The 12,003-nt window shown below is 40.1% G+C and overlaps 1 protein-coding gene across 1 annotated transcript in view; it reads right to left on the bottom strand.

Annotated features, from left to right (window-relative positions):
• The window catches only part of plppr4b (phospholipid phosphatase related 4b), a 45,672-nt gene extending 34,604 nt beyond the window's left edge, over positions 1-11,068 (bottom strand). Inside the window, exon 1 of the mRNA XM_085417728.1 lies at positions 10,798-11,068. Within this exon, the coding sequence (XP_085273854.1) occupies positions 10,798-10,869 (72 nt within the window). The 5' untranslated portion in view covers positions 10,870-11,068. The remainder of the gene's footprint in view (positions 1-10,797) is intronic.
• Positions 11,069-12,003: the final 935 nt, after the last annotated feature.

Raw genomic sequence — 12,003 nt, 5'->3', positions numbered from 1 at the left:
ACAGCATAGAAGAAAAACATCTCCCAACTAAGGAACATGTTTCTCATAAATACAAAAGCCTTATATGAGTCCTGCCAAAATACAGGACATATTTAGGAGAAATGGGAACTATTGAGTGTTATTATCACTGATAATGTATCGGAAGAGCTGTGCAACCCCTGTCACAAGGGAATAAATGGTAAATGGCCTGTATTTGTATAGCGCTTTACTAGTCCCTAAGGACCCCAAAGCGCGTTACACAACCAGTCATCCACCCATCCACACACACATTCACACACTGGTGATGGCAGCTACATTGTAGCCACAGCCACCCTGGGGCGCACTGACAGAGGCGAATAAGCAGTCAACTAGTCAACTGTGGAGAGAATCTGATTGGAAATTTAAGATCTGATTTTTAATACACCTCTTGTTATCTCCCCATGTTATAAAAAAAACCTAAAATATAGAAATATGTCCGAATCCAAGGATTCTGGATAAGAATCAAAGAAGAAACAGAGAAAATCCTTCTAGTTAATTCTCCACTAAATGAGCTATACCTCGAGAGACATACAGTCCAGTCAAAAACTGTATTCTACAGATACTAATGGAAAGAAACAAGCCCACCGTCCATAACAATGGAAACATACTGAAAAGAGTTCACACAAAGGAGTGAATGACAACTGAAAATGACCAGATACCTGGGTGAATGAACAAGAATCCTGGAATGCTGTATTATAAGGTTGTAAATTCCCTTTATGATATCTTATTTTATTGATCTTGGTCTGGGATATGTTTGTTTTTTATGCTCCTTTGTCAGAGAATGTTAACGTTGTGTTTCTGTTGGATTATAACAAAAATGAATGAATAAAAACAAAACAAAGTAACACTTCCAGTGACATCACAGAAGCTAATTTAGCAAAACAGTGGTGCTCCACCAAACAGTGAGAAAAATAAGTGACATTATACATAATAGCAGCAAAAAATAAATACACTCCTACAAAATGACTACAACCATGAGACAATAACTCTCTGTCGTTGTGTCCTTGGGCAAGACACCTTACCCTACTGGTGTTGGCCAGAGGGGCCGATGGCACGATATGGCAGCCTTGCTTCTGTCAGTCTGCCCCAGGGCAGCTGTGGCTACAACTGTAGCTGCCTCCACCAGTGTGTGAATGAATAGTGGCATTGTAAAGCACTTTGGGTGCCTTGAAAAGTGCTATATGAATCCAATCGATTATTATTATTTAAATAGTTATAAGAAACTACACAATAATTAGATGAGTCCCTAACATATAAGGCAGACGGGGTATTGTAACTGAATAGTAAGGAAGGGTTCCTTTCTGAAATTTACTGTTTTGTGGAAAAAAACCAAACAAACTGACAGGGGATTTCTTTAAATCACCCTGTAATTCTTCAGCTAAGACACCTGAGTTAGAAAACACAGAGACTGCAGTCGTTTTTACACATGTGGGCAGCAGCAAACGCACCCTACAACTGCGCCCTGCTGCCTGCGTACTTTTATTTTTATACATGTCTGTGTGTGTGTAAAAGTAACAACGTCACTCTGACTCTGCACAAACCCAAAGCAACGGGTTATTTCCCCTTTCTACATTTGTTCTCAGAAAAAACAGGAAGTGGATTTAGTAGCTGAATAAGTTCATCAGAAAGTTATTAGGTGAAAGATCACATAGACATTTAGATTGCTTAAACAACAGAAAAACACATTTCATAAAGCTGATCAAATTATATAAAAACAAAAATCTCTTGACACAAACACAATAAGTGGCTTAAAAAATACACTTAGTGCATCACGGGCTGCTCCACGGTGTGGGACGGAGAGATTTCGCAGGTCTTTCCTCCCCACTGCTGTCAGACTCCATAATAAAGACTTTAACTGATCAAGCACACACATCCATACATGTGCAATAATACTAAGTGCAATAATCCTTTCTGTCATCGTTGTATTTTTACTCAGTTGTATATAGTATTTGTATTTGTATTCTATTTTTATCTTATTGTATATTTATTTTATTTTATTCTACTGTATATAGTATTTTATTTTATTCTATTCTGTACAGTTGTGTACTGTATTTATTCTTATTGTATTCTAATTTTTGCCTCATAACTTTTGCACTGTCCACTTCCTGCTGTGACAAAACAAATTTCCCACGTGTGGGACTAAGAAAGGTTATCTTATCTTATCTTATCTTATCTTATCTTATCTTATCTTATCTTAAATAGTTGCTTCAAACAGCGTATGTATCCATTCAGTTGTTTGAGGTAAAGTATTGCCAGTCATCTCTGTCAGGTTTCTGTATATACGATTAAAAACCCCTGTTATTCATTGTAATGTGTGGGTTAAGTGTCTGACTTGTAGCAAAATGTTGAAAGTCATGTCTGTGACCTTCAGGATTATCTGATAGAGAGCAGAATTCATGGTTCCATCAGTAGAGGCGAAGCATTCAAGCACTGAAGCAGCAAAGCAGCCCCAAACCATCATGCTACCACCGCCATGTTTGATGCTTCCAGCAAATGTGTTAGTTTTAAGACACTAATGTAATGGGATGTAAGTTCCAAAGTTGAACTTTTTGGAAGTTGTACATTCAAAAAGTTCCACTTTTGTCAATCCACAGAATATTGGCCCAAAAGAGACGAGTCTTTGTGTTCTTTTTGTCAGCAGTGGTTTTCTCCTTTGAACACTGCCATCAATGCCACTTGTCCAGTCTCTTTCTTGTTGTTGAACAAAGAACTTTGACCTTAACTGAGACAAATAGCCTGCAGGTTAATGATGTTTGGATGGTTTTCTTGCCTTCGGATTAGTTGCACTCTTGCAGTAATTTTGGTAGGCTGGCTATATTTTCTCCTTTTATGGATTCTGACTGCCGCTGTGGTTCACGCCTTAGAGATGGCTTTGTAACACTTTCCAGACGGATAGATGTCAATTACTTATTTTAACAACACATTTGTACATAGATGGAGAGTTCTACCACTGGGCAAACTGGTACTATGGATATTTCTGTCATATTAATTCCCCGTTTCTCAGAGAATAAATAGAAAAGAAAAAACAACATTTTCTAAAGCATCTAAAGCATCTGAAGCACCCAACTTGACACATATTTCAAAAACAGGCTTGGCTGTTGTACAGCATCCAGAGGCAAAGGCTTTTCACACTCAGCTAGAAGACAAACAGAATGAGGGTTACTGGACCATTTTAGTGATAGGCTAGTTTACCCAAGTAATGACTATTTGACTGAATACCTAATGAACACAATTATTTTACAGACAGTGATTAGTGAGTCAACTGAAGGCTCGCAAAGCGACCAGTGCTGTCAGAATGGAAGATTAGCAGAGTGATCGGAGCCAAGACTGTCTTGCATTGCTTATGCTGCCTTTCTCTGAAAAGCCTCGTCTCCTGTGGGATAGCTCAGCCCAGCAGAGATCCTCCATTGGCCTACATATGCAAACACTCGCTGCCAGCCTACTTTGTGTCTCATTGCCCTTTTCTTTTTGTCATATCATAAGTTTTATTTCAAAACTGCAAATAAAATTGATTGTGCCTTGCATTTTTACTCAAAGTCTTATTTAGGAGCCCAGCAAACTCATGACTGAACTACTGCAGAAGTAGTGGTTTCTGGCACAACTTCACCTACTTCCAAGATGCATTAAAAAAAAGCCTGTCACCATGACCCTGGTGAAGGGCACGAGATGAAATGTGTCAGTCGAACAACAGAGTTGTTCTTTATCCTACAAGTGTTGCTGAAGCTTTGCTGTGGCTGTCAGCTGTGTTTGTTCTGGCTTAGCTGCAGAAGGAAGAAGTGTGGCTGTGATTTAGCTGAGAATCTCCTCTCCTTAGATAACACATGTAGGCCCACGACATGCACATGGAGGCGGAGCAGTGCACACAGTTCAGTTCAATTCATTTTTAATTACGCAGTGCCAAATCACGGTGCTCTTTATATTGTAAGGTTAGGACCCTACAATAATACAGAGAAAAGCCCAACAATCAAATGATCCCCTCTGAGAAAGCACTTCATGACAGTGAGAAGGAAAAACCGTCTTTAATAAGAAGAAACCTCTGACAGAGGCTCAGGGGCCAGTTTGGGGTAACAGGAGGAGGAGAACATGCTGTCGAAGAGAGAGATTAGCTCTGTAGCTAGAGATGAATAATAACTAATGAGTAGGTAGCTGTGAGAATCTCTAAAGAAAGACTGCTCCTTGGCTGGGTCATAGTATGCACCCAGCAGTATTAGGTATGCATGCAAAAAGTAACTGAACTGTACAAAACAGTGAAGTGCTCTCACTCTTATTGAGGACGACCCACAGTAGCTGGATAGTTGCTACAGTATCCAATCACCAAACTGTGCAGGCAGCATGATTACATTAGTTGCAGCTTCCTTAAACTTTGAGACTCATAGACTAAAAATACCTTCATATATACTTACTTATACTTATATATATACTTTTTCATTTTTGTCTGTGTTCCCGTAAATATTGCTTGGCAATCGCAGTATTACAGGAATCAAACATTAATCTTTTAAAATCCACGAGGCTTAGTGAAACTTCCTGCTAATAATGACTCACGTCACCAGGAGAACATTCGAAACAGGTTGAATCTATTTAGGTTCACAACCCACTTTCAGTTTACTGTCAAATAACATTTGGAATAGAAGTCCACCTGCTGTCAGCTGATGCTAAATAATATCTGAAGCAGAAGAGGAAAAGCAAATCAGATGTGACTGCCAACAACAGTAAACAAAGGAGGTGGAGCTGTTCTTATCGTGACAAGAAAAAGAATATTGCAGCAACTTCAATCAACGAAACTTTGTTCCTCGTCTCCAAGTCTTTTGTCTGTTTTTTGTCTTAACAATAATATTAAGTTCATATGTAGCTTGTACTGATGTCTGTGTCATCTTTGCTTGCACAAACTTCCAGGCCTGTGCTGTTCTCTAACTTTGAGGCTAACAAATGTTAGCTTGAAAAATACCCATAAAAAGGCAACAGTGCTCATAAACTAAAGGCTTGGAAGCTTGAACTGTCCCACTACAGTGTAACATGTTGAGTTATGGACTGTGCAGTCACACCAGTGAGCTGAACCAAACCTCAGCGATATTTACATCTATATAAACGTGTTAATATTCAGTAATCCTCACTGAAATTCTGTAGGAAATATTTAATAAGCACTGTCTGTTTGAGCTCAGTGACCTGCCCAGGCTGTTCTCTGCGTCTAGTCCCCACACTGGCCCAAGCTGGATAAGCAGTTAAGATGAATGGATGAAGGGCTAAATAGACTGTTTCCACCTCATTCTGCTCTGTGTGTTCCTATTATTAGACCAACAGATGAAGCAAGCTGTTTGAAAGCACGGGGGTGTCAGGTGTGACTGGGTGGCAATGCCAACTGTTTCCATGGCTGATGTACAAGAGCCTCTTGGCAGAATTTGAGGCTGCAGTAAGTCAGGACTAGCTGTGTGAAGTGCACACTTTTAATGGCACATAAAATAAATGTTGGCAGCTTTGCTTCACACATACGCTCAGGACATCTGTCTCAAACAACAAGTTCTGTTTTTAGCCACCGAACCACAGAACCTTGAAAAACATTGTCAGTTTTTAGCATTCTGAAAAACCTTTGGGGCAAACTTAAAAGACCGTGTTAAGCACATGTTAGACTAAAGCCGTGATAAAGCTGACTATGTATTATTATTATCATATATCATTTTTATTGAATGAATATTGAGGGAAATACTTGATAGCATCAAAGCTTAATGAATCCAGATAGTTTGCTGTTTGACATGCAGCCACATAATAGCTTGCTTTGCAGTTTGCAGGCTGAGAAAACAGCGGACGAGGCGCACAGAGTCAGGCTCAGTTTGTCACACAGTGGAAGACAACAGATTCTCTGTTCCTCACATTAAACAAGCTGTAAGACGAATACATGCATGAAGAGCTTCTCCAGCGTTACACAACCAGAATAAACACCACACTGTTCCTCCAAAGCAGGCAACCTCTCCTCTCAGGTGTCCTGGCACACACATCAGGTTCCTGGGGAGCCTGACGAGTGTGATCCATGCTCTAGTTGGAAATAGAGCTGCAACGATTCATCGAGTATTTCGAATAATTTGATAATAAAAAATTCTCGACACAAATTCTTTTCTTCGATGCTTCACTGAAGGCACGGCTCTGTGACGCGCCAGTTTTAAACAGAAACACTGATAACACAACAGCAGCAGACGTGATGACACTTTCACAGTTTAACATGGAGTCGGCGTTTGTTTACGCACCGTGAAGAACGAAGAGGCGGAGCCATTACTGAGACCGTGATCTCAAGCAGAGTGAAGAAAACATGTTTCTAGCCTCCAAAGCAGTCGCGCTGTTACTGTGCTCACCATTAAAACCTTGACTAACGCTAACAGGACTCCTTCATCAGAGCACCTGATCCACCACCGTTTGTTTTACACAGAGAAAATCTGCAGCAAAGCCTCCAGAGCTGCATTAAAACACGCAGATGAACTGTGATTCTCTTATAATTGCACAAAACTGACTCACTCGATTAGCAGTAATGCCCTGCTTACTGTCTGCCCCTCAAATGTTTTTTCCTGGGGTAGAATGATTGTACAATATTCATGTTCAAAAAGAAAGTGGGTGAACAAGGTTCACTTTATTTTAGATTTATTCTAATCCAGCGGTCCCCAACCCCCGGGCCACGGACCGGTCCTGAGCCATTTAGTACCGGGCCGCGAGAGCTGAGGCTTCGGTGTGAAATATGGTTTTCAGGGCTTTTATCATTAACTCGGTGTCCCTGGGTCTTTTCCCGTCTGTTATGAATAAATCTTCTTCCTTTTTTTGGTTTTATTTTGTTGTACTTATCTGCGACACCTTAAAGGGCGGTGCGTGAAAATATTGTCAGACATAAACCGGTCTGTGGTGCAAAAAAGGTTGGGGACTACTGATCTAATCCACACAGGGTCAGAAGTATACATACAAATATATACATGCATTCAAGCCTTTCAGTAAGTGGTGCTAAAGGATCTACGGTGTCTTCTAACTTGACCAAAGTCTATTAACTGCTCATTATTTACCACAACTACTCGTTTCTCTTTGCAGCGTAGCAAGGATTTAACAACAGTCATTGGACTGACTGGTATTCACAACAAAAGTCAAGTCAAAGAAGCAGAATTACAAATTTACACTAGTTGGTAGGTCTCTTGAAACTCTTCCTAAACAACTGCAGATTCCAACATAATGAGTTCAGACAAATGTACATAAGCACACCTTTTCCAGGGTCAAACTGCAAACTGCTCCAAAATCCACTCCTCCAAAGCTCAACTGAACATTTGCAGTTCTAACGATGAGACGAGAATTGAGCTACGTGGCCACAACGGCGAGAGGAGTAAAAGCGAGGCTTTGAAACCTAAGAAAACTGTTCCAGCTGCCGAGCATGCTCTGGCTGTCTCAGAAATTTGAGTGTTATATTTGACAGTTCAATGTCGCTTGACAAACACTCCAAACAACTGTTTTTTTCATCCAAGAAACATTTCTAAACTCAGACTGCTGGTGTCAAAGGCAGAACCTGCTTTTATTTCTTCTCGTTTGGATTATTGTAGTGGTCTTTTTACTTGTTTCAAATCAGCTTTGGATCGCCTTCAGACTGTACAGAACGCTCCAGAATCCAGTTTTGGCTTCTCTTCATTGGTTGTCAGTAAATTTTAGGTTTCATTTTAAAATTGTAGTTTTATCTTTTAGAGCTCTGCACGGTGAGGCTCCCCAGTTTATCTCTGACCTGCTGAAACTTCATCCTGAGCACTTAGGTCGTCAGGTCAGAGGTCACTGTTGGTCCTGGGCACCAAGGCTGTGGAGCTCTGTTGTCTTTAGGCTGTACAGACTCCATCGACTCTTTAAAAAGCAGCTGAAGACATTTCTATACAAACAAGCTTTTAATTAATGTTTTATATTATTATTTATATTTCTGGTTGTATTGTGAAGCACTTTAATGACATATAAATACGTTTAACTCACTTACTGTTTTGCTCCCAGTAGGATCATGCTCTGGGGCTGTTTGCTCCCAGTGGTACTGGTACATTGCACAAAGTAAACAGGAGGAGGAGGACTGCCTCCAAATTCTTCAACTTCACCTCAAATCAACAGCTAGATGTTTTAAGCTTTTGAGCATATGTGAATTAGAGAAACTCCAACATTAACTAAAACTTGTGCTTTCAATTGTTGTTGTTTTAAGTATTAAAGGTGAATGCTGAACAATCAGTCCACCCTGCAAAGACAAGACTTCAAAGAAATCATGTGAAGCTCACATTAGCATGACATGCATGCCCATGATCGGTGTACACATCATTCTCACCACAACAATAAGTACGAGGGACTTTGTTCTTTGGGCACAGTAAACTTTCAGCACTGACCTACTTTAAGCCTCCTGCTGTTTGCAAAAATAGAAAAGCAAAAATCCTTCAGTGAGCTGCTTCAGTGATTCTAAAAAGCTCGAGGCTGACTTCCACTGTTCTGCCACATTAACTGCAGTGAGGTCGCACTGCTGTGTGAATGAAAGATTCCCAAAACAAAATCCAGGGAATCCCCTGACAATGTCACTGCTGAGAGAGACGTTCATGGAAATGTTGCAGTCATTCCAGAAATACCTATAACACAGTATTAAAGGGAGTCATGTATTATACATAATGCTGTATAACTGTAGAGCCAAAGGCCAGCAGTGAATTAGGGCATGCATAAAGATAGCAGTGGGGGAATGAGCAACGGCCAACAGAAGCTGCATGCAGCGCTTCAGTGTTTGAAATCATCAGTTCATTTTCATTATCTTGTAACCGACCTTTTAACCTGATTTTCCTGATATAAATGTGTGTGAAAATAAAAATGCACCGCTACACTGTTGGCCTTCATCTGCTTCTGTCATGGCTGCACTAAATGCACTAATTTGTCACCTAAAAATGGTAAAAAAGAAAGTGCACCCCCTTTGAGTTCTAAGGTTTTACTATCAGGACATAACAAGAAATTACAAAATTTGATAGATTAGGTAAATACAACCTGAGAACAACAACACAAGTGAAATACACTGTGTCATTTTAACAAAAACTAAGACACAATGCAGGGGGACTGTGTGAACAACTCAATACACCATAATCCAGCAGCTTGCAGAACTCTTCCTTTCAAGAAGTTGTTTTCTATTCAGTTCATTTTAATTTTATATATACAGTGCCAAATTATAACAACAGTCGCCTTATATTGTAAGCCAAAGACCCTCCAATAATACAAAGAGAACAGAGAAAGCCCAACAATCATATGACCCCCTATGAGCAGCACTTTGGCGACAGTGGGAAGGAAAAACTCCCTTTTAACAGGAAGAAACCTCCGGCAGAACCAGGCTCAGGGAGGGGCGGGGCCATCTGCTGTGATTGGTTGGGGTGAGAGAAGGAAGACAGGATAAAGACATGCTGTGGAAGAGAGACAGAGATTAATAGTAACTAATAATTAATTAAACTAATAATTAAATGCAGAGAGGAGTATAAACACATAGTGAGCAACACTCATTTTGATCCACTGTTCTTTAAAACATTGCTTTGGTTCATTGAGGTCTCTAGTTTATCCACAGCTTTCTTGACTCCTCATCACAGTGTTTGAGGCCGAACTAACCTCGTAATATTTTGATTCTTTCCATTATCTGATGCCAGAGTGCTTCAGATCGTGGTATTATTCCTGAGAAGTAAAGACTTACAATTGGCAGGTGTACTTTCTTTTTACTGACTAAACCTTACAGCTTCCTAACATGCACTTATACACGTTTTCCATAATATTCTGCTTAAAGCATTTTCGTGTAGACCCTGCAACTTGAAATTTTGACTCTGATCTCCTTTTGTTACAGTAGGCAGGAGACTAATTCCAGGTCCTTAGACGAAGGTCTTTTTGGTTTAGGGTATATTATACGTCTAATGATTCCCTTAGATGTATACTCACAGCCTAAAAACTATCCAGCAACTAAAATGTTTTAAATTGAGAAGGAGTTAAAACCAGCGTGTTTTCATTTTGTATTTTGGGGGTCGGCTGGACAAACGAATAGCAGATGGACGATTCTAAGTTGGGCTAAAAACAGCAGCTGAACGTGAGAATGTGCAATGATTTCTGCAAAATCTGATGATTATGATATGTATCATTCAAAAAGCAAAAATCACATATTTCAGAAATGTTGAGGTCTCATAATTGATGCTCTTGAACCCAAACACTTAAAATGTAATTTAAAAACATTTGTTTTCGTGGTTTGCATTTTTCTTTCTATTGGATCCGACAGAAAGCAGAAAAAATTAAAAATAAATTAAGAAATGATGCTACGTTGTGATATTGTGTGTATCACCACGGTTGATTGTTGAGATGTCAGTGTTTTACTGTGTGAGCAGCTAATATCATACATATTAGAAATATAAAATTCAATAGCTGCAGCTGCACAGCTACTTAAAAAATAGAAAAAAGCAGCAGCCCATTGGCTTTTACTTGACCTATTTTGATAATGAGAACAGGTGGCTGTGCTGAGCACAAGCAGAGGGGGTAAAGGGGGGATGCTGTGCTTTATCACATACTTTAAGTGGATGAAAATCTCGATGAAAACGTGCGCGCCATTTGCTCATCACAGGCTATTGCATTTTAATGCTGACCAATTAGAATTACCTATTTTTATAAAGCTTCATATAACGCACCTACTAATAGAGGCTCGTGTATAATAATGCAGCTCTGATATAAATAGGATCAAATCAAATGACATCCTCGCTGTAGCAGGCGTTTGATGGAGGTACAAAGCAAAGCCTGACTCACCTCTACGAAATAGAAGCAGGGCAGCAGGCTAACACTGTCTTTAGTCTGGATCCTCTTCTCTCGTACAGACATGGTCGGCCTCTGAACGTCCAAACAGATCCGAGATGTAACGAGGAAAGAATGGCTGCGCTCCTCCAGGCGTCCTGCTGGAATCAGGAGCGCTCCATACCGCTGTGTATAGCAGTATGCAACAACCGCTCAGTGTTCAGCACGGGGACCCGATGCTCCCTCCAGCGCGACCCTTTATACCTGCTGGTGAGCTGCTGGTGAGCTGCTGGGAGCGCGGTTCTGTGTTTCTTTCCGCTTGCTGTCAGGTAGAGAACAGCGCCTGAGCAACAGAGCGAGAGGAGGAAAGAATGGGGGGGAGAGCGCAGACGCACTGAGGAGGGCTGACGGTGGACCACCAAAGTGGATGTGCATGCAAAAACGTCTGTTTCACATATTCTTAAACGTAATTTGAATGCTGTTTGGCCACACGCTGCTCACGCTTAGGTGTTATGGCATCATTTGTGGTGATTATGGCGCATAAGCAGCCGTTATCTGTGCGACTGTTCCTCTGCGTTTAAAACACATCGTAAAGGTTTCCCTCTTTGCTTTCCTCATATTTAACGTCACATCAGCAGCGACAACAGAGGCAACGTTATGTATCTGAAAGCTGTTCCTAAATAATGCCAAAACTGGCATTTCCAACGTACGTCCCCCAAAATCGGCTACGGATGTTAAATTCACGTTATATTTTGGTACCATTGACGGATATTTTCCGTTTATATTAACATTTAGAGTTTTACTGTAACTCATTAAATGTACGTCTTTATATCCTTAAAGCACCGCAGCAATTTCCTAATGTTGTAAACCTGCTCAACATTTGGCAATAAAACCCTTTCTTTCTGATTCTGATTCTGATTAAACACATATTTCCACACAATTACAACCTAATGCACCATTTGCTCACAAATTCTTAAATGTAAACTTCTTAAAATAATCTGTGCTTTGTAAACAGCAACATTTGTACAATTAATGTTAAATATCCTTATATAGTTCTTGAGTTGCAGATATCAGATTTCAGTGTTGATTCAACAGAATTGCCTGATACTGATTTAACATTGTTTCAATCAGTATTTGATATCTGGGATACTAAACTATAACGACACCATCCACTCGTCATAAAACGAGTAAACAGCTAACGCATGAACAAAATAAGTCATC

Source organism: Rhamphochromis longiceps, linkage group LG9 (genome assembly GCF_057381845.1).
Source record: "Rhamphochromis longiceps isolate RC_006_pf linkage group LG9, R_longiceps_female_GT1.1, whole genome shotgun sequence".
NCBI classification, from domain to species: Eukaryota; Metazoa; Chordata; class Actinopteri; order Cichliformes; family Cichlidae; genus Rhamphochromis; species Rhamphochromis longiceps.
Note: the sequence above shows the minus strand (reverse complement) of the source record. Positions and strands in the feature narration are given on the sequence as shown.